The 27,210-nt window shown below is 37.6% G+C and overlaps 2 protein-coding genes across 3 annotated transcripts in view; one reads left to right on the top strand and one right to left on the bottom strand.

Annotated features, from left to right (window-relative positions):
• The window catches only part of LOC121431851, a 34,129-nt gene extending 18,138 nt beyond the window's left edge, over positions 1–15,991 (bottom strand). For both annotated transcript variants that reach the window (XM_041629618.1, XM_041629619.1), the window contains exon 1: positions 15,867–15,991. The gene's annotated coding sequence lies outside the window, so the exon portion shown is untranslated. The remainder of the gene's footprint in view (positions 1–15,866) is intronic.
• Positions 15,992–19,850: 3,859 nt separating this feature from the next.
• Positions 19,851–25,854, top strand: LOC121431546 (cytochrome P450 2F2-like). The gene is made up of 5 exons (XM_041629066.1): positions 19,851–20,033; positions 22,081–22,444; positions 22,901–23,388; positions 23,791–24,235; positions 24,979–25,854. The coding sequence occupies exons 2-5, from the start codon at positions 22,087–22,089 to the stop codon at positions 25,155–25,157; spliced, it is 1,470 nt and encodes a 489-aa protein (XP_041485000.1). The 5' UTR covers positions 19,851–20,033; positions 22,081–22,086; the 3' UTR covers positions 25,158–25,854.
• The last annotated feature ends 1,356 nt before the right edge of the window (positions 25,855–27,210 follow it).

The raw sequence follows: 27,210 nt of genomic DNA, 5'->3' as shown, positions 1-27,210 counted from the left end.
CTACTAAATACTTGAACAAATAGGCCCTTTGGGAGTACACAGAAAATCTGGGCTATTGACTGTCAACATGGACAATTGTGTGCTCAGGGGCACCCTACTGTGAATGAATAACACAGCTTTTACAAAAGGGTCAACACACTTTTAATGAAGCTCAAAGTCACCTTTAGCAATCGATGCTCACAGAATTAGCATGCCATAACTAAATGGATACGATTGACAATTAAAACATTGCTACCCCCTGTGAATCAGCAAAGCTCCTAATTTATCAGATTCAATCCCCCAAAATAATTTAGAAAATATGATCTCTTTGGAATGTTAAGAAGAAAAGAAAAGAATGCCCTTGACAGAAAATATATATATTTTTTACTGTCCTTTCTGGATAACTAGTACTACACATAATAGTTACAGGGTACAGCACATGTTATTCATATTTCGTACTAGAGAAGACAATGAAATCATCTTCACGGGAGTCAGTCCACACACCTCTTTGTTAAACTCGTCAATAGTTTAAATGGAAAACTGAACACATCCCAGCCAACCCAATAACATGTTTGCCTGTCTCGAGAACAGAATAAATACTACCAAGCCACAGCTGACCAATCGATATGAAAAATCAATACAAATCTGCTACAGCGTCTGTCTGTAAAACTGTAGGATTCCACGTAAATTGTAGTCTTCATGCAGGCTGGTCATAAAAGCATCAACATCAGAACTCTTCAACAAATGAACAAATTCTGTAACAGATTTACCATCAGCCAATCAGATTGAAATATTTCAATAGCTTTTAACTGGTATTACAAAGTACATGTAGTTGTTATACCAGTTGAAGCGGTGCCCTGAACAATATTCATTGAATATATACATGTATATACTGATTGATTTTGTTGACTGTTGTGACCTTTTCACCTTTTTGTAAATCTAAGTTTCATTTTCCTTCTTCTAAATCACAGGTTGCCTGCCTGGATTTTTTTTCAGTTGGCTATTATCCAGAAATTGTTCAATTTTGATTTATTCTATCTAAAAATAAATATGAATAAAATACCTTTAAAATGAAATGTGCTACCCCTAATACATGTATGTTCTGTGTACTCTCTGTACATGTAAGTCGGTACATTTTTCTCTTTTTTTACAAAGCAGGAAAGGGGAATGTTGTGGGAATTTAACTGGTTTATATTTCAGTGTATAAAGCTCTGGTAAAGTAATATTGAGCATCAAGTGTTTGCACCTGACACTTAAAAGCTTTGGGCAAGACACGGATGCATGTGACTTGTCAACTGCCAATCAAAAAATGAGAGTAAAACCAAATGAAAGAAATCCCTTTATTTCCATACTAGTTATCTTTTTGTACTCTGATACCCTTTTCATAAACCCATCCTCCAATTAGCCACCTAAGAGTAATGCGGATAATTCATTAAAAATTGTGTTCATAAACTCCGAAAATAATTTGCACTATTTTTACGAGCTCCCGTCCTGAAAAAGGCGGATAATCATCATGACAACTGGACACGCCCCCTCCGATGCGGTGGTGTTGGAAAGGGTGACCTTGTGACCGCACCATGGCAATTATCCGCATTATTTGGAAATGCGTTCATAAAGTCAAAATCTGGTCCCGATGCTGATATTATGCGAATAGCAGCATAAAAATAATGCGGATAATTCTGGTCCTCCTCCGATTTTACGACCAAATTATGCTGCTATTAGCCACCTAATTGGGTTTATGAAAGAGGTATAACTCTGTTTTAACTGTCGTATATCAAACAAAACATGTCAAATCTATTCTAAAGTAAACAAAACAAATTCAAAATACATTTTATCGTGATCCATTCTCTCCTCAATGAATGACACTGACAAATGATTGAGTTAAAGTTCTGTACTTACACCACCTTGGCAGTAGGAGACACGCAAACTCTTTCAAAATCAAAATACATGAAAAATATCTACAAATACTCACTATCAATATTATCTCGTAAGTCCCAATAGTACAATATTCAACCGAGTCAATTAAGGGTCAACGTCAACCAACAATACATCTGCAGTACCCAAAAACCATCTATTAACCACTTGGAATGTTAAAGGGGAATCCAGCCTTGGCCATAAAATGTTGTGTTGGGAAGGAGAAAAATAAATTAAACAGAATGGTGAAAGTTTGAAAGAAATTGGACAAGCAATAAGAAAGTTATAGCTGCTTTAAAATTGAGATCACTAATACTATGTAGATTTCAAATTGGCAACTGGGTAAGTAAATTATGACAAGGGGCAAGGACAACTTTCCCATAGGCCATGTACTTTATTATTAGGGATTTGTGGTTTTCTTGTAAGTACCCATTCCCCTGGGGCAGTAATCTTAATATAACCAATGTAGTATATTGTTTTATGTCCTCATGAATGAAAAATATAATTTGAAATAAAACTTTTGGGAAAAATGACATTTTAGCCATAATATGTATTGGAGTACATGGAAGAGTAGTCCTTGCCTTACATCACTATGACATCCCATATGCGGCCAATTTGAAATCTCCATGGGTATAGTGATTACCAATATTGACAACTTTTAAAAATTCATATCTTTCTTTTTGTTTGTCCAATATTGTTCAAACTTTCACCTATCAACTTGTCTGATTTTTCTTTTCCTTATAAAAACAAGTTTTTATTTGGGTTGGATTCCCCTTTAACTCAGAATAGGTGTGCCCATCCATCCAAATCAATAGTTTACAAAGAATTTGACATTACATCAGCCTGTGGTCTCTTTCCCTTTAAAAAATAAAAAATACTTATAATGAAAGACTGCAGCATTCAGAGTAAGCCCTGAGAAGGGTTAGGCCTTTTTTTTAACATTTACCTTTTAATATTAAGCTAAATGATAGTTGCAGTAAAACACTAATTTATGAGAAAGTCTGTAAAACCAAGGTTAAGTATGACTATATCATCGTGGATCTAGATCTGGTAGTTACATAAAATGAACTTTGTGAAATCATAAAATCTAAGCTGAAATACGATCACACTGAAGATCGCCAACACAGATAGGCACACGTGGGACAGTGTATTATTACTGCTGGAATAAAGACCAGACGGAAGTGACCGAATCCGCGCTTATTTTGCTTTTTTCTCAGCAATTACACAATTTCTTCCAGAATCCTTTGGCACATTTTTTATTCATACCGACAGACACTTGGGTCAGTTGGGTGGTTATTACATTAGATTCTGTAAAAAGTCATTTTGAGATCGTTACCAGAACTGGAATTTATCTTTAAAGAGGACAGCAACGAGCTGAAATGGACTAAGAAAACTGTAAGACTGACCAAAATTGAATGCTCTGATCTGTTTTTTGTTTCATAAAAGGTGATGTGAGAATATGCTGCATAGATTTGAGACACAGTCTAAAATGACTGGAAGCAATTATTGTACATGGGCTTGATTGGTCAATAATTTTCATTTCCCATAAACACACAAAAGCTTTCATTAAACAATATCATATCATAAACCCATAACTAGGTGAGCGGCCAGAAGCCAAAAAGTGCCTTATTTCTTGACTTTAATCCCCCCGGCTGGATCAAAGCAAAGTCATACATCAAATTAAAGGAAATTTCCTGAATTTTCCGCAATTGGGTATTAAAAATGCCGTAATGTGTAGCATCACTATGGAAACCAGCCTTGAACAAGCCACGCCCATTTTAGATACTTATTGAATATTTATCACGAATATTGATTTTTTACTCATTAATGTAGATTATCAGATATTGTTTCTTATTTTCAAAGGATAGATCTACTATATATTGTAAGAAGAATTACTGAAAAACAACTGAGCATGAATTTTATGAACATTTTCTCAGAAAGTGTTGCCCAGCAACATAACTTTCCTTAGCAACCATTTAGCTCCTTAAATTAACAACTTATTTTTCCATTTCAAACCTAACTTTTAACTTTTTAACTAGGTTGAATCAAACCAAGTAAGTTACACCAAAGAAATTACATAAATTATTATTTAAAAATAATAAAAAGAACTGAAAACCCCCATTTAAGCTATTGAGAACCTCAAATTAATTTTTAATGCACTACCGGACACACCCCTTCACATCGTTCACATCGTACAAATCGCCATTTTATTGTTCATTTTGACTACATTGATACAGATACATGTACGTACAAGTAACATACTTTATAATATTTTGTGGTGAAAAAGTCAATTGAGTGAATAATTCCTGATCAATTATCTTGTCTTCAATAGAAAACAACAAAATGACCATTTCACATTATCCATGGATACCAATTTGTTGCCTAGCAACGACTATTTTCCATAGCAACGACTATATTAACACTCTTTTCCCTGGACAAATCTGTGGAAAATAGTCCATTATGAGCAATAATACTGACACAATTATCATTATAGATGCTAAAAACTCGTTTTCAGTCACCATTCAACAAACTGTCTATCTTATAGCTTCCATGGCGTCAAATGTGTTGCCCAGAAACAATATTCCCTAGCAACGGCTATGTTACAACTCTTCATCTCGGCTAAATGTGTGGACGAAGTTGTGCCTTAGAGTAAAAATATTGAGAGAACTAACATATCATAGTTTGTTATCGATAGGCAAACAATATTCCGGAGTTTACCATTATGTACTGACACAATTTCATTGCCTAGCAACACTATTTACCTTAGCAACGATATGTTTTCCCCCTAACCAATTTGGGGGGAAATAATCCACTTTTAAGTGTACAGTACCATTTGTACAATAATATACCTACATGCGTACTGGCAATGATAAATTGAAGGACATCGCTTCATTTCTCTTATTTCTAAAGAAAAATCATCTATCCTTGTATGTATATTGCTTGTCTACCTATTCTTAACATGAGCATGGTATTTAAACTTTATCGTTTAAAAAAGAGCAGCTTCAAAGAGAAATTTAAATGTTTTTGCAGATAAAAATAGAATAATACGGTTTGTATGATTCATAAACTGAAACTGAAATAGCTGCTGGGTACAAAGCATTTTTTTTCTTTTTTAGTTTGCTACAGTATAGGTATAGCATTGATGCTTTGATAAAATGGACAACACTACTATTTAGGCACAGTCCCTGATTAAAACTTTGATCATACAGTGGGCCTTCACATAAGGCTTGTACAGATATTTTTTTCAATTTCAGGGCCCTCCTGTACTAGTACTCAATAAGGTCATTGGCAAAGGCTTTTGGCTGCATATTTACATGTAGATCACTTCCTTTGAGTGAATATGGAATGGTTAACAAATGGATCTCTCTTGTCAAATAGTACCTAATCACCGATGCATGTCCATCTTCCAAGGTTGTGTCTGTGTTGAGGTTGTAGCCCAAAGATGCCAAGGCTGTGAGTTCGACAAGTTTCTTTTGAAACTTTGATACTATTAATATGTGTCAGAAGTTTAATCACAGGGAATTTATTATGTCACTTTCAATCTGATAACTGTCAAGAAATCAGAAGGATGAAAGTATGAAAACTTGGGATCTTAAGCCTTAATATGGTATTTTTTACCCGATTGCTAAGAAAGCATGAATGCTTGTAAGCAAACAACCAGAGGACCGACGGCTTAATGTCCTCTCCAGGACCTGGTAATGAGGATATAATGAGGATGAGCCTTAAAAAAGAGCACTAATTCACCAAGTGAGAATGAAATCCAGGTCACCGGAATCCGAAATCCCCGCTCTATCGACTGAGCTATCATTCCTGATCAGGCCAAGAAAAGGACAAGAAAACCATTGAGGATAGAGAGGCTTACTAAAGTGGGAGATGTTTTCTATGTGTAAGTGTCATTATGTAATATGTCATGAGGTTTGCACACATCTGCTGAATAGAGACAACCAGGGTGGGGCATACAACAAAAGTCCCAGAATATAGAGAGGAGGTATATCAGCTTATGTAGTCTTTGATGTTGTCCTTCGGGTATTTTCTGCTACAGCGATAGTGTCAGTGACTCCGATGGAAAAAACTGATGCCTTAAATACTCATTTAAAAAAAGATGTCTGAAAGAAAAGACAAGGATTCCTCTCAACATGCATACATATGTAAAGGACGTTGATATGGGTAAAGCTCCAGAAAACAGGTACACATGCCTATATTGTCATGATTGTTGGGCTTAAACTAACGCTACTGTTCGTTCCATGGAGATTTAGATCAATGTAAATCTTAAAACACATCCATGGTATAAGAAATATTTCTGAGAAAAAAATCTGTAGCTGATGTAATTGGGATGATACCCCTACAGTATTGGTAAAACATGCTGATACTAATAATACAAATGCATCTGCATTTGTAATGATGATTTGTTCAAATAATAAGGCTGGAACATTTAAATTACTGCCATAATTTTGGATCACTACTTGAATGGAGTAGAAAAACATTGAATTGAACAATAATCTCTAAAGTAATAATCACTCCTCAGTGTGCCAAAACGGACTCAGTGATGATCTGGCAAGTCTAACTCCTTACTGTGCTATAAATCATCTCTGTTCCGATCCAGAAAAACTCAAACTTAGTGTATTCCACCTTAAGAACAGGGAGCAGATCAAAAACTGAGGGTCAGGTGGTAACAAGCCAACCTACCTTGGCGTCATTGTAGACCGTTCTTTTTGCATACAAAGAACATGCTGCCAAAACAAATGCGAAATTTGGAGCAAAGGAATATCATTCTTAAGAAGCTGGGAAACATGGGGAATTGATAGATGCCAAATCTCTCTGTACTACAGCTCTGACTTTATGCTTCTGCACTGCTGAGTATGCAGCACTTGGTGCTAAATATTGACCCCAAATCTTGCAGAGCCATCACTGAATGCCTGTGACTAAAAGAAGTGAGTAATCTTTACCTACTATGTATTATTGCCCCCACTGTACGTCAGAAGAGAAGTCATCAGCACAGATGAAAGAAAAAACAATCAAGAACATAGTATTCCACTCGTCAATCATGAGCCTGCAGCGAGACTCAAATCTAGACACAGTTTTCTTTGCTCAATAGAGTCCCTTGATGACTCTGCTTGCATAAAAGCATCACCCACTGGTCTAACAATCTCCAGTCTGTGATGCACAATCTCACCTATGGACTTAGTACATCACTCTCCGGGTCCAAGTGAAGAATGGCCTACTTGATCTTGTTGAACCGCCTATGGGGCTACAATAGGAATGAAGAAACTTCCTGCAACTGTATTAGGATATACAACACTTTTTTGGCATACCCCTCCTACCAGAGCTTTGAACTGCCACTGCCTTTGCCACTGCACTCTATTCTTTTCACAGGAAAGCTACATGTAGATCTTGTACCATTATCAGGACATGACATCTTTAATGAGCTAAGAAAAAGTGTGTCATTAATTATCTGACTGGTAGAAGACACCTATTTATGGTAATCTGACATTTGGTCAGAAATGATTATTTGGTCATAGGTTGTTGGATGGGGGAGGGAACAGGGACTTAATTGGTTCCTGATGGGGTTGTCGGTTAGGCCATGGACCTAGGTCCATGGTGAGGCTAAAACTTTGCTGAAAACGGTGCCTATATTCTTAATGTTAGTGTTTTAAGGTGAAACTAACAATTTGTCAGTGAAAGAGCAAAGATATTCGATGCTAACAATCTTACCCAATATCTACATACCCCCCTCCCCCCCTTAAAAAGCCACCTTTTGGAGAGACAAACTCCTGCACACCTAAGCTCCCATTTGGTCATAGAATACTGAATGATTTTAAAGGGCAACATTTGATCTATGCCCATCTTATCGGGTAACGACACAAGTCCTTTGTAGTAGAGGGTTCAAGGAAGATCTGGCTTTTGGGTTGAGTGACTCCAGATCTTTGGCAGCGCACGGCTCAAGTAGGAGGGGGGGGGGGGCAGACCAAAAGGTGATGCACTGTCTGATCCTCTCCTCAGTCGTAGATAGTGTCTGCATCCCTGCTGTAGCCCCGAACCGCATATTAAGGACTTTGCACCTTTTTGTTCCAAGACCATATGTAAGACATAGCCATGTAAGACATAGCCAGGATGGCCAATCGTCATTTGAACCTGGGGCGTGATTCGTAGGTCACATGGAAAGCTTTTGCGTCACAGGCTTGAGGTGGTTTGTCCATAGGGCGATCCTTTGACTTTGTGCATAACTATCAAGGGATTCAGTCTAGTGAAGGAAATTGTCTTGATTCCAGTCTCTTTGTGTCAGGTTCAAAGTTAGAGAGTGGAAGAAGAAGGACATCTTTTTTGCTCTTTTTTCCACCCATGCTGATACCTCTATATCTGGGGGACTGTGCCACACAATAGGTAAAGATCATAATACTCTTTATGGTAGCTGACAGACGGATTACTTGGTCGTCTGTGTAGAAGTTAAAGAGTTGGGGGAGGACACTTCTTTGTGGGAGACCATTTTTCTGCCTCCACCATTTGCTGCTGGAGCCACTGAGATTCACAACCGGTTTCAGCATTTTTTTAATTAGCCTTGTCAACTTGACTTCCTTTGTCATCACAATGACTTTCCTCGTATGAAGGCATACCCCATGATTAACTGTTTCATAAGCTGCAGTTAAGTTAACAAAGGCTGCTCTAGTTTTCAGACCTTCCTCAAACCACCTGATGTACCGAGTCAGATTCAGTACTTGATAAGTAAAGGACTTTCCTGGCCTGAATCTTGCCTACTGGAATGAAGAACTCAGTCACAAAGGGAACAATGCGGTTAAGCAGGAGCTTTTTAAAGGGCTTGTATGTGTGACAGAGTAGAGAGATTTTTCTGTAACTCTGATTGGGTCTTTGCCTGGCTCGACTTTGGCAACTACCCTAAATTTCCTCTTGCCATTGTTTTTTTTCTTCTTCATGCAAACAGTGGTTTAACATGTCAGCAGCCATTGGTCCAAGAAGGGTGATCTGCTCACAGTGGACATCATCTAATCCAGGTGCCTTGTTGCTCTTAATTATTCCCTTTGATAGCCTAGCACAAGGAGACAAGACGTTCAGGCTGAATGATCTTGTGCATTTAAATGACTCTTAGTTGGGAGACTGTAACTGCACTTTTATTTAGAGAGGTTGGCCCTTCGTGGGCAATAAATAGGGTTACCTTGACTGTACACAAGAAGATAGTGGGCCACTTGGTCGGTGGTCACTAGGGGTATATATATATATATTGAATCGTTTTTTAAGGATCCGAATCGTTTTCCCCGGCTTTTCTGCTGTTGTGAGTCATGTCCATTGATTTATTAAATCACTGTCACTTTCTTTTTGATTATTAATGATGGCAGTTGTCAATTTCCCCCACATTCAAGTGTATCGGCAACAAAGGGGTCATTCTCAAAGCTCCTGAAATATTTACTGTACAGCAGCTTCATCATTCGTCAAGCCCGGAGAATAGTTTGTACTGCATCCTCGTGGAATATTCTTCGGTGATAATTTCTTAAATAGCTTTCCAAATGTGTCGTAATGAGTAGGGAGTGCTGGAAAATCCTGTGGATAGTTATCCAGATCTATGACAAACTGCTCCCAGATTGCTTTCTTCAGGGTGAAACATCTGTGAAAGGGAACTGTGCGTAGAGTGATGCCTTCATTCACCTTCAGCCCAATAGGTTGATGTTGAGTGTGCGGGAGAGGGTCAAGCACAACCTTGTCACATTTTGTTGGGTGATGCAATCTGATTTGCATCTGACCAGTTCTCCACAAGTTCTCCATCTCGTTGGTTCCTCCATACCCCCAGATAATGCTGTGACTGTTGAAATCCCCAATAATTACATTTTCTCGATCGGAGGTGGCTTCTCGAGAAAGGGAGAGAGATTGGTTTGGAGGTTTATAGAAAGAACTTAAATGGGAATGCTCATTAGTTCAATGGTTAGGACTTTGCCATTTATCTTGATGAGACAATAACAGGGCCTACTCCTAATTTATTCTACTTGAAAAGATATTTGACCTGCTAATTAACTGCTGGAATCAGTAATGTAATGCCCACTAATGTACAGAGATTAATCGGTTCTAGTGAGCAACAGGCACAGTAATTTTTGTTGTCTAGTTGGTATATACGACATACTGAGGATCTCTTGATCTGTGTTTAAATCATGGCAGGTGATCATTGAAAAGGTTTTTTCATCAGGTTGTGCAGATAAACCAGCAATCCTGTTTGAAGGTCTGCAAGTATACTACTGTGTTAACTGCCCTATTGCCCATCCATTGGTATAATAACAGCAACAAAAAAAGAAAAATAAAACTTCTAGCAACACAGAAAAATTGCCAGAATTGCAGATAGAAACTGATAGTTCATTTTGATTTACATATTTTAGTAGGAACCTCATAAAGTAATTAGTTTTTGAGTTCACAATGTACAGAGTTGCCAGAATTGCAGATAGAAACTTTGATAGATCATTGTGATTTACATATTTTAGAAGGAACCTCATAAATAAAAGTACTTAGCTTTAGAGTTCACAATCACTACAGTATAGGAATAATATTTTCCACAAGGTAAATAATTCCGTTTTCAAATGGCAGGTACTCTAAGACTTATTGGCTGGTCTTTGATACACTTTAAGACTTAGTGGTTGGTCATGGATATATATTTACTTTTCCAAAAATGTATAATAAAATGTTCCAAATAACAAACTAAATGATACTGTTAATAATGCCCAATTCCTCTACCATGGCCGTATGCAGCAAAAAGATACATTTTTAAACTGAAAATTTTCACAATATTCACCAAAAGTGTGCATTATATCCTTCCATTTACTATGAATAAGCGTCCATTGCCAAACTCGGTCGCTTTGCTTCCTCGCTTTGTTTATCAGAGACTTTTAGTCGGCTTGCCACTCCAAAGAAAAGTTTTCTGTATACACACATGCCCTCTTTCAATATGCCGACTGCCTAGCCAGATGGCTGAAATTAATTGTCATCACCACAATCAATGCTAAGAATAGTATAAGATGCATTTTGAGGACCAAAAAGGGAATTTTGGGAGGTTGCAGGCTTAAAATATCACCAAAAAGTGATGGTTGCTAGGTAAACTGCTGTTGCTAGGCAATGTAATGGTTTCCATAGGTAACAGAAAATTCTATGAATACTGAATTATTTAGATTAGAACAAATAACTTGAAAAAAGGGTATCTAACTGAAGATTTTCACAAAATTCACCAAAAGCGTGCATGATAAGCATCCCTTGCCAAACTCAGTCGCTTTGCTTCCTCACTTTGTTTCTTGGAGATTTTCTTGCCACCCCCAAGGAAAAGTTTTCTGTATACAGCCATGCCCTCTCTCAATATGCTGACTTCCTGGCCAGATGGCTGAAATTAATTGTCATCACCACAATAAATGCTTAGAATAGTACAAGATGCATTTTGAGGACCAAAAAAGGGAATTTGGGAAGGTTGCAGGCTTGAAATATCGCCAAAAAGTGATGGTTGCTAGGTAAAATGCTGTTGCTAGGCAACGTAATGGTTTCCATACGTAACAGAAAATTCTATGAATACTGAATTATTTAGATTGTACAGATAACTTGACACAGGGTATATCTAACTGAAAATTTTCACAAAATTCACCAACAGTGTGTATGATATCCTGCCATTTACTATGAAAAGGCATCCCTATTGCCAAACTCAGTCGCTTTGCTTCCTCGCTTTGTTTCTTGTAGACTTTCTTGCCACCCCCAAGGAAAAGATTTCTGTATACAGCCATGCCCCCTCTCAATATGCTGACTTCCTGGCCAGATGGCTGAAATTAATTGTCATTACCACAATAAATGCTTAGAATAGTATAAGATGCATTTTGAGGACCAAACAAGAGAATTTTGGGAGGTTACAGGCTTGAAATATCGCCAAAAAGTGCTGGTTGCTAGGGAAAATACTGTTGCTAGGCAACATAAAATGGTTTCCATAGGTAACAGAAAAATCTGTGAATACTCAAATATTTAGATTAGAACAGATAACATGACACATTAGGGTATCTATTTGATTTATAACAATATTACTATATCCATTAAATGATGCATATAGTTGTAAATACACACAAACATATATATTTAGTGATATCCGTCGCAGGCAGGGGTTAATCAGACACGGCAATAATGTAACTTTTCATGATCATATATGCATTATACATCCTAGTCTTCCTCTTTTATCACTTTTTCATCAAAATTTACCTTTTTCATTAGTTTTTACAAATTAAAAACTTTAAAAAATTATAAAATGAATTAATCTGGTAAAAAAATTAAAGAATATTGAAAAGTGAATATTGTTGCTAGGGAAATTATTGTTGCTAGGCAACAATTTTGAAATTAAATATGTATGAAATATATATTTGGTTGCTAGGCATTATCATATCATTCAATCTGTAGTGAATTTATCCTTGAAAATTCTATATTTATATATAAATTAGTATAATTAATTAACAAATCTAAATAATAAGTTGCTGCTTTGCATTTATCACAAAAATGGGCGTGGTCTATTCAAGGCTGGTTTCCATGGTGAAGCTACACTCTGCGACACTTTTAACTCTCAGTTCTGAAAAATTCAGAAAATTTCCTTCAAAATGATGCATGTTTTTGCTTTGATCAAGTCGGGGGGATTAAAGTCCCAAATTTTGGCCTCTCGCCGCTCGCCTATAACTAATTGTACTACTTCCCTTGGTGGCTTGGTTATATTAATGACCACTATCCACAGATGTAGAACCAATTATTTTTTTCCACTCACAAAATAAAATTTGAAGTTATCATATTATAGAGCTTGTAGTGTAGTTTTTCAGATCCAATGTTAGATCTACTTCAAGAAATGTTCTTCGAGTATGGGGGTACCACACACTGATACCCTTTTCATAAACCTATCCTCCAATTAGCCGCCTAAGAGTAATGCGGATAATTCAATAAAAATTGCGTTCATAAACTCCGAAAATAAGCCGCATAATTTTTACGAGCGCCCGTCCTGAAAAAGGCGGATAATCGCCATGACAACTGGACACGACCCCTCCGATGCGGTTGTGTTGGAAAAGGGTGACCTTGTGACCGCACCATGGCAATTATCCGCATTATTTGGAAATGCGTTCGTAAACTCAAAATCTTATCCCGATGCCGCTATTATGCGGATAATAGCAGCATCAGAGTAATGCGGATAACTCTTGTCCTCCTCCAATTTTACGACCAAATTATGCTGCTATTAGCCACCTAATTCATAGTAATTGGGTTTATGAAAGGGGTATGACTTTTATTTCAAATGATAAAGACCACTGACTATGATTGAAAATTTGAATACTGTATATGAACAGATTTTCTTGCTTTAAATTGTGGAAAATATCAAGATCAACCACTTACGAATAAAATATTACAAAATCAATGAAACAAAACATACATGTACATGTACCTTGCCACACCCGATGTGGAAGAGATCCTAGAGCTGCGCACTTGAATTTTCATGCAAAGAAATCTAATTTCCTGTGCCTCAATTTATAAATCATGTTCATATTAAAACATCCAAATGAAGTGAATATTATTCCAAAACTGAAAACAGTTGCAGGTTTCTCTGCATTTTGTGATTTATTGCAGCCAAAGTAGAAAATATGAATAGGAATCATTTCTCCCACTGCAGTCATCATAGTCCCATATTCAAAATGCACATTTTGCCATTGAAATTAATGCGCAAGAGTGGTGCATAGCTTTTAGGACCCTTAACAAGTTATGTTACTTCCTCACTTGGGATCACAAGCTTAAAAAGGGTCTAACATCAAAACTAGCGTTAGACTACATCTGGGCTACACCACCCTACACCAATGAGGTAAAAACACAAAGGTATTGACCTCATAGGTGACAATAGCACATAATGGCAGGGCAAAAAAATGCATCAATACAACAAGGACAATCTGCCTTCTTCTTTAATGGAGTAAAATCTTGTCACTTGACAAAGAAATGGCTATTACTTCTTAGTCCCAGGCGGAATGTTATGCTGTTATACTAGTCGTTTACAATTGTTTGTTGTGAATAAAACAGTTTATATTATAAATACGTATTTTTATCATAACATACCCACAGCACAGAACATACGAATGATCTGTGTATATGATGGGGGGGGGGGCAAATTAAATATTCCAAAGAAAATTTCAGTTGATGTTCCTCTTATTCTTCTGAAGTATTCCAAAATTTTCATTAAAATTTGGGAGGACTATACATGTGTGATTTTTGTTTTTAAAAATCTCAGCCAGTTATTTTCAGATTGAATATTGTGGTGCCCCATGTCTGCCCACCTATTCACTTTACATACAATTCAGGGATTTTAATGAGAAAGGCTGCATTTTGAGGCTGTCACATGAAATGCCTGAAATTCAATATTTATCCACCATTTTGAATTTTTAATGACATATCTACATTGCAGGTGTATCTATGCATATCATCTTTCGCTAGAATTGCACATATTCGCATGTGCTCAGACTTTGGGGGACTTTACAGTTTACATGTACCATACGGCTAAATTGGCAATAGTGTTTTCTGCTTGTACATGTACAATGTATATATTCAGTTTCAGTCTGACACACGATTCTACATTCATGTTGCGATGATTTCCAACTAAAGATATTAGGTGATTGGCATCTTAATAGATTTCCAGGAAGCGTCTAGTGGGCGCTAATGCAGTTTCGGCTTTGAGCAAATTTCCCCACCAGAAATTGTTCACAAATGTCATGGCAAGTCTATCTGTATCTGTCCGTTGACGCACAATCACCAGCATCTGGTTGTCGCGTACGTTTGGGTTTAGGGGGTCAAGCGCTCAACACAGTTAATTTTGGTAGTGTGCTTTTGAGACAAGGGTGTTAATGTCCAAACTTTCAAGTTGAGTTTGAATACATGTACTCTTACATCTTTAGAATTTCTGACATCCTCACCAAGAAGGTTCCATTCTGGGATGGTCTTGGGATACAGGGAGTCTCTCAGTCACATACCGCTTTTTACCATGCAGCAGTTTGTTCCCTGCATGTTCGCATGATCTGGTCACTAACTTCAGTCCATATCAAAATTATGGTGAAGCCAAGCGAAGTCGAAGAGATATGTCCAAGGATTCTAACGAAATACAGCCATTCCCGATTGTGGGCATATTGACCTTGAAGTGATATTGAGGGACTTGTCATGACATTCTAAACAATGTCTGGCACCTGGGGAAATTTGCTCAAAGTCGACCGGTGCAAAACTGCATTAACGCCTTACAGTCAGTAGATGAACAAACACTGTTTAATCCTGACCGACCGAAACTCGACTCAAAGTTTGTATGTCGCGCTTGTATTTCGCCGCTGTGCTATATATCTCACGATAGACTTGCAGTGCGTAGTCCGTAGGCGTAGAGGCCGTAGTGGGCTTACATTCAATGTAAGTTGTACAAACAATACACAGCATGATGAATCTGGCAGAGTTCCTCTAACTTAGACTAGATCTAAATTTAGTAGTCATAATTACTGCCCAAAATACTTAAATTTTTATCACAGCACAGCCACAGATTTTGTTGTTGACTGCGCCTCTCTCTGCGAGTGACTGCAGAATGCGGGAACTACCGGTACACTCACACATTTTCTAATCACTTTCCTCACCTCAGCCTCAGGTTTAATCAACTAAAATGATATGAAATGAAAAACACCCTCACATGCATTCAGTTGACATGACAGAAACAACAAACGCGAACACATTCAAGAACAGTGTGGGACTAGCCAATCCACACTCTCACCAAACTGTGACAGTGTCAGTCACTCACTTTCCTCGCAATACCGTATACCGTACCGTACGGTACGTGTGATGGTCACAGACAGTCTCAAGTCACCGGTCTCAATGCAGACTGACAATTAATATTAACCTGCCAAATTTAATTTCTGCATATATTGCACCGATATCTATGTTATTACAAGTGTTATAAATCATTTTCAACTTACCAATAAGCTCAAACTGACGGTAAAATGTTTCAAGATGCTAAGAAGTAAAAGTCTAAATTTTCAATTTAGAAATGAGCTACATGTACGTGTATGGCCTGGGCACACGATCGAATGCATGCATATTTTGTGTGTACATGCAATGTGTGTGTACGTGTTTGGTGCTGTGTATTAGCACGATCAATATTTTCCATCATGATCGTTGACCCCCGCCGCCGCGATTTGAAAAGTTCGCGAGTGAAAAATAAATAAAACCGGGGTCGTCTTTTTCGTGAAATATGGGGAATTTGTAGCTGATCACGATATTTCGTAATCTTCAACATTCATATTTTTTGACATTACTATGTTCCAGTGATTGAGGCTTAATTATTTAAATTGTTTGAATGAGACTTGAAATATTAGTATTCGTGGTTTCCGAGTTAGTGAACAAAATGCATGGACTACATATCAATTGCACCCCTCGGTTGCGTGATATCGTAAAAATGGAAAAGTTTGTTGCCCCCAAACAGAGCGACACGGAGCCTAGTCTGCTGTGCAAACCCTCCACTCGAGTATAAAATGGTCTGAATTGCAGCCTACTCATGCCTTGTGTACTCATGTAGGTCCATGGTGTACTTGAGGCCCTGTCGCTCAGGATTGAAATACTAGTAGCAAGTTTTGTATGAGCTAGTCTTTGCGTGGAGACACACTTATTTCAATCAGGGTCTGTGCCTGCAGACTATATCGAGCCCGTTGTGAATGGGGGGGGGGGAGTTGAAGAGAAAGATAGAAACAAGTCTTTGAGGGAGAAAGGGGCGTGGTTTTACCTTCCGTTCAGCCATGGAAGGTGGGCGTGTCAACAACTATACAACAGACTATCTCAGCTTGAAAAAAAAATCTCACTCAGCTCACACTCGTTGGAACAGTACTAGTAATACTAAATAGGCGAGGTAGTGTGATAGCCGTTCAAAGTATGAGTAAGAACTTATATTTTGGTCCAAATATTTTGAAAAATATATATTTAGATTTAGATTTTATTCATTTTCCGTTCACAAAGCACAACAAAATCAAACAATACATAGTCAAATTTAAAGTACAACATCAATCGAAATAAGGTATAAACAATGAGAATTAATGCAAACTAAAGTAACTTTGACTATAATAACTATATTTGGTTATATTCTTATGTTTCAATAGAACATACAAATAAGTAAGTAAATGAATAAATATATATATACATGTATATGTACCATCCCTTCCACTAAAAAGGTGTTAATCATATTAGATAGATAGATAGATGTGATCGGGATGATAAGGGAACTACGCCTACCATTCTCTTTCTTTGTGGAAAGGAATCGAGAAAGAGAATAATGTTGGCAAAGCTGTTGTTAGTCTGCTGGGCAAACCCTTCACTCGATATAAGGGTCTGAATGTGCAGCCTACTCATGCCTTGTGTACTGAAGGCTCTCTCGCTCAGGAACAGCAAGTTTTGTATGTGCTTGTCTTTGCGTGGAGGCACACTTGTTGATCAAAGTTCCAATCAGGGTCTGTGCCTGCAGACTAAGCTGTTTTAGGCCTACTCCGGGGGGGCCACTTACATTGACGAGTGGATACCATGCGCGACCAAAAAAACACGTAAAAAGGATGTCCTTTTCACGATAGGGCACGTTACGTACGTAACGTGAAAAGGGTGTCAAAAACACAAAAATAATGAAAAAAGGGTATCTATTTCGCTAGGAAAATTACGTGTTTAGGATCGAATTTGCGGGGATGATAAAACAAAATTAAAATGTTTTATAAAGGATGTCCTTTTTGCCCCAACACTACGTGTTTAGAGTCCTATTTGCGCTAGGTGTAGAAGGTGGGGTCGTACTAAACCAAATAAGGTAAAGCCGACAACCAAAGGACCCGTAACAATAAAACATTCCTGTACTTGTTTAGGGGTTCATTTCAGGGAATATTTGCCAAGAGTATCGATTTGTTTCCAATACTTGTTAAGGGTAGGGTTTGACACGCCAATACTTGTTAAGGGGTGCATTTTCAGAATATGGAAATTACGTGTTTAGGGTGCTTTTCGAGACCCCATGGTCGCGCATGGTATCCACTCGTGAATGGAAGTGGCCCCCCGGGGGCCTACAATACCTCCCATTTCAAAGCTGAAGTGCCCAAAACTGTAGTGTATTCCAAGCTGAAAACACGATTTGAATAAATGAATTGAAAGTTCTCAAATTAGACAAGGAATCAGTTTGTTCTATGAATACACAATCATACAGCAAGCTGATGATGTCATACCCCACTTTTTTATTATTATAAAATATGTCACTTTTTTCCCCTTCAAATGTTCCCCACTGAGAATGAATTACAGATGGATTGACTGATGATTAAACGTGTTTGCTGCAACTAATTTCGTTACAGGGCCAGGGAAACTTATAATACACATAGGCCTATGACAATATTGGATTATTATTATTTCATGTAAGAACAAAAAGAACAGCGGTGGCTCAGCGTCAACATTCTACCTCATAAAGGCCTGGTCGGATAGGCTATCGGGTTGGTTGGTGTTGGAAATGTGTTGGCGCTCTTCAATTGATAACGATAACTCAGGTGATTTAGATTATCTGCGACAGGTCGTTTCTGAGTTTCAATGTCCTCAGCGATAGACTAGTCTGACCTGTCTTGCGAGGTGCAATATAATTATGATTAGTTACCTAAACCATTAAATTGTGCGTTTTTTCGGGGAAAAAATAAAATTGATAATAATCTGTATCGGCATAAAGAAGTTTTGGTTGCGTTTACATCCGCAGACTTTTAAAGCGTTCACATCCACAGACTTTCAATGATTGTGCTCGTCACTTGAGTTTTACTTTTTATTTTCTACCGTTTACAAAAGTGATCAGGGGAGAGTTTTATGAATAGATTTGTTGAACGTTTTCTCCGACAAAGTCTTGAATTATCCGACAGCCATAGTAATAGTACTTCTAAGCCAATCAGAATCAAGAAAAGGTGTCAAATCGGGAGAGCGTTCATAATTATAAGGGCTGTTATCCTACAAAGTCTGTTTTAACCGACACTTACATATTAGCTGTGCTTCTCAGTCAACAAAAAGCAATGAAAATTGTTAGAACCGACAACTTTTCTCACGAAAATGTTGATGAAATGCTCTCCAGGACTCGATCTGTACAATATACATGTAGATACATACCAATCATAGACGTGCATGGATAAATAGCTTATTTCATGACTTCTCTATGATATCTCTATGGGCTGTACTTCTCCTCACATTGAACGCACGATGGCGCTCTTTGCCTTCATGTTGCTGACACTAATGACCATCAGAATCTGATGAGTACAATAATTGGCAATTTTGGATTGTCATCAGCATGCCGATTTTTTTTAACAAGATTAAATGAATAGCGAAAATATCGAACAGCCGAATAAAACATGAACGCATACAAGAAAAGGTATTATGAACTTTGAACGAAGGATTGGTTGCGGGTATTTACTCATTTTCAAATGAACTCATCGACGTTGTTGCATATCCCTGGACGGAGCAATGACTTCATTTAGGGAGAGGGGATATCTGAGAATTCCCCAACAAGCAAAAAGCAGAACTATAAAAAAAAGGGGGGGGGGAACAGGGGGTTGCGTGATTGATTCACATAAGTAAAAAGTTGGAGAGGAGAGAAAGAGAGAGAGAGAGAGGAGCGAGATGGGTGAATGATTCACTGCCAAAAAAGTGGAGAGAGGTAATAGGGGCGCGATTGATTCTCGGGGGGGGGGGGGGGTGGATAGAAGAGATAGGGGAGGGGGAGGTGATTGATTCACTGCATGAAGTATGGCATGGACCCTTCTGTGGTGTGGTGTCCATGAGTGAACGAATCCGGGATTATAATCAGGGGGAAATGGAGGGGGGGGGGGGGTTCCTACGGGGGAATTCCGGTTTCAGTATGCAAACACGGAAGTATAATAGAAAAGTACAATTTCTTTTGTGAATGGAAGTGCTTCAATAGTTTTGAAAGCCTTCTGCCAATCTGTACGTGCTGGAATACAACACTACCGGAGAGGCAATGGAAGAGCAGACAGTATAGATTACAGCTGTATGTAAAATTTGTTACACAGGATCGGGGAATTAAGAGCAGTTTCACTGAACGGAATTAAGGCACTTGAATAATTATCATTGAATCTGAATAGGTAAGTAGCAAAGTCCGTTTGTCTTCTATGTTTGATAACATGAATGCATTAGTAGTATACAGAAGTATTTATCTCTTTGCATGAATGTTACATGTGGATGCTGCCAGAGCCGTGTCTGTATAGGGCCTGTTTGTTGTTGGTCAATATTTATAAGCATTTTAGGCAGGATTTCCAAACTGTCCCCTCCAGTAAAATTGAAAAAAAGAGGTTTAGCAAGGTATATCTTACATAATACATGTACGAGATTTAGGAAGCAAAAGCTGGATACGTACCAAAATATGGCGTTGTTCCAGGTTTGACATCGTTTGAATGACCAATAAGCTGTAACATATAGCCTATTGATTCTACACTAGTTAAACTTGAAGGCTGTACAAACGTCAATTTATACATGGACCTACTTGAACTTTTTAAAATAAATCGCCCTGAAAGGAACATCGAGTTCCTAGACTTTCATAAAATTATCCGGAACATCATGGGCTGTGATTATTGTTTTGGTGTTGCACAATAACTTCGGATAAGTCTTACTACTTTGTGATTGAGAGATGCGCCACGGGGGGGGGCGCAGGTTGAGACCTAAATCTACCTGACCTGTGAGAGGATGTAAGCTTTTGTATATTATAGAAGAGGATAGTCTAGCTCTATGATATACATCTAATAGGCCTATGTTTTTGTGTCAAAAATAGCTTCTATCATTAGAATTATTAGATATTAAAAAATTCGTGGATTTTTTTTTCAATTTGTGCAAGTTAATTATTCTAGAAAATCTCAAAAAATCATGAAAACTCCCGAAAATCAGGAAAAGGTGGAAACACCTCGCGCAGAATAAATATTATCTAGGCCCTTACAGGAAATATTCGTCTCTGCAGATTTTTTTAAAAATGATATTTGCTTATTTTGGTTACAAATATGAAATTCATAATGATGTTACAAGTCACAACTTTAAGAATATTTTTCTAGTGTAGTTCTTGTATGTAGGGTCCTTGTATGATGTGATAAGACTATCGTGGTTAAACAGACTGATAGTTATTGATAATAATGAGGATTATAATGATCAGTGTTGCGAATTAGTAGGTTAATAGGGAGTAGTCATTATGAGAGTAGGCCTATAACATTGTCATCATTGTAATAATAATAATCATCATCACCATCATCATTTTCATCATCATCATTACAATCATCATCATCATCAATGATATTCATCATCATCTTCATCATCATCAATGATAATCATCATCATCATCAATGGTAATCATCATCATCATCAATGATAATAATAATCATCACCATCATCAATAATAATGGAGCGTTGTGGCCCAGTGGATTAGAATTCGGACTTTGAAACAGAGGGTCGTGGGTTCGAATCCCAGCCATGGCGTAATTTCCTTCAGCACGAGACTGATCCACAAAGTGCTGCACTCAACCCAGGTGAGGTAAATGGGTACCGGTAGGAAGTAATTCCTTAAAAAGCTGCGTGCGCTATGAACGCCTAGCTTAGCCGGGTAATATAGGAGTGCTTTGAGCACCTAACAAGGTGGATATGTGCGCAATATAAATACCCTATATTATTATTATCATTATTATTAATAATCATCATCATCAATGATAATCATCATCTTCATCATCATCATCAATGATAATCTTCATCATCATCTTCATTATCATCAATGATAATCATAATCATCACCATCATCATCATCATCCATCATCATCCGTCATCATCATCATCATCATCATCCATCATCATCATCATCACCATCATCATCATCATCATCATCCATCATCATCATCCATCATCATCATCATCATCATCCATCATCATCACCATCATCATCATCATTAATATTGATATCATTGTTATCATTATGATTATGATTATAATGTTGTATTATCATCATCATCATCATCATTGGCATTATTGACATTGTTATTGTCGTTATTCTTATCATCATCCTCAACATCATCATTATCATCATCTTGCACATCATTTCCATAATTACTATCATTTATGATGTCGTTGATAATTATGATTTTGGTTTCTTTATGTCAGGCTACGATGGACCTAGACACCTTACTAAACCCTTACATCTTCTGCACCCTGATCATGAGTGTCCTTGTGTTCTATACCCAATGGTTCGAGTACCCTGTCTCGAACCTCAAACCACTTCCAGGACCGAGGGCGTGGTCCATCCTCGGGAACCTCCCCCAACTCATCGCAGCGAGGTTCGACATCAGCAACTTCCACGAGAGACTAAGGAAAATGTACGGTGCGGTGGTCGGGTATCGCATCCACAGTCACAATGTCGTGGTCATCAGCGACTTGAAATTTGTTCGAGAGGTTGCCGAACACCCAGATTTCTGTGGAAAAATGAGAGACGAGTTGCGTGAAAATTTCTCTGAGGAGTCGAATGTAGGTAAGAAGATTATCATAAACTTGTATACTGGAACATAGATTACGGTCTACGAATATATCTTAGAATAGCTAAATCGTTTATTTCACAATTTTTTTCGGGTAAATTATATCTCAATCTTAACTATCCAGCAAAGTGAGGTAATTGACAATGGTGTATATATAGATTGGGACACTTTAGAAGTGACTGAGCCCCCCCCCAAAAAAAAAAAAATCCACGTCAAGGAAAACAAAAGAACAGAAAGAAAATGAATTGAAAAGGGTGAAATTTATCACTTTCTGGATGTTATCAAAATGCATTACGGAATTAAATTTTTCATTTTCAACAGGTCACAATGTTCGCTCGCTCACACTTAAAAAAAATGTGTGCCCATTCGGCTCAATAAGCCAGAAGTATTTTTTTTCTTTATTGCATATCCAAAAACTGATTTTATTACTTGGGATCATAAATTATTTGCAGGAATCTTAACATCATACGGACAAACCTGGGAGGAACATCACGATGTCCTTTCAAGTTTCGTGACAGAAGTGTCCAAGAGCAAAGAGCTGGAGGACATCTCAACCAAAGAGGCCACCAACCTCTCCAAGGTCATGACCGACCTTAAAGATAAAGACGCCGCCATCCATCGGTACTCTGTCCAAACCCTCGCGATTATCTTCTGTCAAGTGATATTCGGGAAGGTTTTTGGTATCTATGACGCACCCCTCAAGCAGCTTGTTGACATCATTATGGAGAAACAGCGACAGGCGCCCTCTGCGGTGATGTGTCTGCTGCCGTCTTACCTGACTGACTGGCCAGGCAGCGGCGCCAAAAGGCGACGTAAGCTTGATGCCCGGTTTGTTAATTTGGTCAAGGAATTGGTCGGTGATCACACCAAACCGAATGATCTGAAACCATGCTTTGTAAAGAAGTACCGAGAGGAGAGCATCCAGAAAATACAAAATTTGGTAAGTGTATTGCCGGTCAAAGAATTTCTTCCCTGTAAGTACAGTGGAAGCACAGTGTTTGGAATATATTTCTTGAAAATGTTGCCTCATCTTCATTTTGATAATAAAAACATTAGATGTCCGATTAGGCTTACAGTATAAATAACTTTTTAGGGTGTAATAATTTTGCAATATAACATTCAACAATTACAGCCACTTGAGCTAAAGTTTACCTTTGCTTAGAAGCTCATAGGATTATTATTCAACCATATAAACAAGCGGGTATGAATAAGTGGATTTTCTCGGTTCACATTTATTAGTATATTGTTGTAGAGTGGTATGGGGATGGGAAACACTTGTTAAACATTTTATGCAATATATGCACGTTGTTGATAGACTTTCATATGTTACATTGGTTATCAGGACACTGGAGCAATAACACTTCTTACTAGTCACAACCTCCTCTGGACATGCATAGACCTGATGACTATCTGCGTTGATGAAGCATCACTCTGTCTTACCCAATCGCTTCTCCTGCTCGCTTCTCACCCGGAAGAACAGTCCAGATTGTTGGAATGCATCGGACCTGAAGCAAAGTTACATGACGATCAGGAACCTTTGGCTTACCTTGAGGCAGTTCAGCAGGAGACGAAACGCCTCGCACCTGATCATCCGTGGTCATTGTCTTTGGTGGCGCTGTCTGATGTCACACTTGGTGAATTTGATATTCCTCAAGGGGCAGTTGTCGTGGCAAATGGGCGTTACCTCAGGCAAGGTTTGGACGAACCAGCTCGGTTCCGACCAGGCAGATTTCTTGACGGAAACGGATCAAGGGTTGAACTGCCACAGATGGTATCATTCCCGGGAGGTATGTACAAACGAGTTTATTCCAAATTTCTAATGCTGATCCAGGGAGGAGGGAGGCTATGAAGGGAAATGTGCTACCTTTTTTGACAAAATAAAAATGAACATTTGCAATCCCCTTAATGAGACCTGTCCCAATTTTTAGGTGATAGTCTCAACGATTTTCTTTTTAAACGAAGTCAGGGTCTCAAGGTTTGAAATTAGTAACTTGCACATTATGGATCCATCTATTCCATTTGGTACAGGTCAACAGTTATGTTTCCTGAAGCCCAGTGATAAATAATTTCAATTTAATTTGGTCATCATCTTAAAGTTTAAATACCAACTGGTTTACCCCCACACGTTCTTTGGGAGAACAATATCAACCGTCACAGTCGCAGCTGTCAATAATCGATTTTTAAAAATCATCTTTGCCGTTTCCATATTTGCCCACCCCTTTCTCCCACCATCTATCTCCTACTCACTGTTAAAAATAATTTAAACAATGCTGTTTACTGTGTGAGTCACACACTTACTGTTGTTAAAACAGTTTAAACAAATCTTAGACAAAGTATTGTTAATTGAATATTTGAATTTAAACTTTGTTGTTTAAGAGTTCCAACATTTGTTTAAATTGTAAAAAGAAAATAGTGTGTGATGCACATGGTAAACAGCGTTGCTTTAGTTATTTTTAACAGTGCTCCCTCTTGCATAATTTAGCTTTCTCTGCATAGAGTTTTTTTCAATTATCGTTTTCGTGCTCTTCAGGTAAGAAGACGTGTCCAGCTGACCTGATGGTATCATTAGCCTCTACAATTTTGACGAGACACATTTGTCAACGGTTTATACTGAGTCTGCCAGCTAAATCTGCACACCCCTTTGATAAGAATGGACTCATCCGATTTAGTGCGCTTCACAAGACGAAACTTCGAGTAGACCCTCATTAATATTCCAAGTTCATGTTTAGACCAATTATTTAGAAAGTGCTAACATAATACTCGAACTAGATATCATTTTGCAAATCCCGTAACTATGGTAACCTGTCTATAAAAAACAAAAAGGTACATCTGTAGGTGCCAAAAAGTAAATATCTTTTTTTTCTTCCACTACTAAGAAATAGAAAGTAACCGGTATAGTAAAAGTAGTAAGAGTCAAGGAACAGCTCTTATCAGGGCTAATCAATTTCAAACGGGTAAGAATGATTATTAATGACCTGCATGCAATGCAAGCTTTTTATCAAGATGCATTTGTATCAACCAGTAGTAGTAGTAGTAGTAGTAGCAGCAGCAGTAGTAGTAGTAGTAGTAGCAGCAGCAGCAGAAGAAGAAGTAGTACTAGTAATATTTAGTAGTAGCGGTAGTACCGTAGTAGTATAACATGTTGCAGGCCTGGTAGAAGAAGAAGTAGTAGTAGTAGTAGTAGTAGTAGTAGTAGTAGTAGAAGTATTGGTAGTAGCAGTAGTATGAGGGGAGGAGGAATAGAAGTAGTAGTGCTGGTAGTAGAAGTAACAGTAGCTATGATGGAGATGAAGCTAATTGTTTTGTTTGTATTATTTATTTCAATGTGCAAAATAATTATAAATGCAGATGAGAATTCAGAATAGGAATAATCAAGATTAGAAGAAGAAAAAGAAGGAGGAGGAGGGGAACGAGGAGGAAAATGAGGAAGAGAATAATAAGAAGAGGAAGAAGAAAAAGAAAAGGAAGGAGGAGGAGGAGAAGGACAAAAAGGAGTAGGAAGAGAAGAAGACGAAGAAGACATAAAAGAAATATGAACAATTTTTTGAAAAATAAAACAACCTGGTCCTTATAATTAATGCTCTCGGTAAAAGTTCTGTATAGCACCACACTATTAATTAGTTATTTTACTTTCCCTTCATGAAATAAAATATTTCAAGATTAAACAAAGATAAGATATAAAGCTCAGGTCAAATTTTACCCATACATGTAGAATATGCTATATACTAAATCTGAAATAAATTTTGCAGTGAACTCATTTGGGATAGAGAATTTACTTTCTGATATCATGGATATTGTGTCAGGTATTTGGCTGTGTTTTTGGCTCGTCACAAAATCATGTATGATTGTTTCTCAAGGCGCCTTTGTTGTTTGTGCTCTAGCTATCTAGTAGCAGGCCTTTATCCAGGCACATATGCGTTTCAAGGGATTCTTGACGCAAAAGTACATATTTATAAATATAATTTGTGTTTCGTACCAAATATGGCAAACTTGGTCCTAATGTGGTATATATTTTCCTTGTTACATGTACACTCTTATTTCTGTTTCTGAGGTTGGGATGACTCCTGCTTGAAGTCAACTCTGGTCGCCAGATTGACTCATTCCGGAGTTACTTTGACTCAAAATTGAATGATTGTAAGCTGAATCCATACCAGCCTTCAAATCGATTCGATATCCGAGTCATTTTGACTCGACATAGGGTTGATTTTCAACTGGCGCCATTCCGAGACAAATTAGACTTAACGAAGTAAGAGTTCAACATCAAAGTTGGGCGTATATACATTATAAGAGAGGTAAACAAAACAACGAATGGTCAAAGCATATCATTTATTACATCCGTTCTATTGATAACAAAATATAAAATAAATCTGTAAATCTGCCGTTATAGCACATGTAATAAATCTTTAACAAAAAAGATACGAGTCGTGAATTACAGTGTAAGAATAACCCTTCTGAAAGCTAATTTGATAGAATTGAGTTGACGTTTGAAATGCTGGTTACTAGTAATATTTCATCTTCAAAAAAAAATAAGTTTCGAAATACTTTTATGGCGTTATAAAGGTATAGATCATAATTGACCACTTTTAATAAAAGTTATTACGCAGCATGATTGGACAATGTTTTTATAGTATGCATCGCAGTGTATAATATACAGGCATATCATAAGGTTTGCAACAAACTTAATTTGGAAGTGAATTAATACTTTATACAGGAATCGGGCCGTGGGAAGGGTAGACACATATAAGTAAGAAGTTGAAATATT

The sequence above is a fragment of the Lytechinus variegatus genome, chromosome 18 (genome assembly GCF_018143015.1).
Source record: "Lytechinus variegatus isolate NC3 chromosome 18, Lvar_3.0, whole genome shotgun sequence".
In the NCBI taxonomy this organism is placed as follows: Eukaryota; Metazoa; Echinodermata; class Echinoidea; order Temnopleuroida; family Toxopneustidae; genus Lytechinus; species Lytechinus variegatus.
The sequence above is the reverse complement of the archived record's forward strand: the minus strand, read 5'-3'. Positions and strand labels throughout refer to the sequence as shown.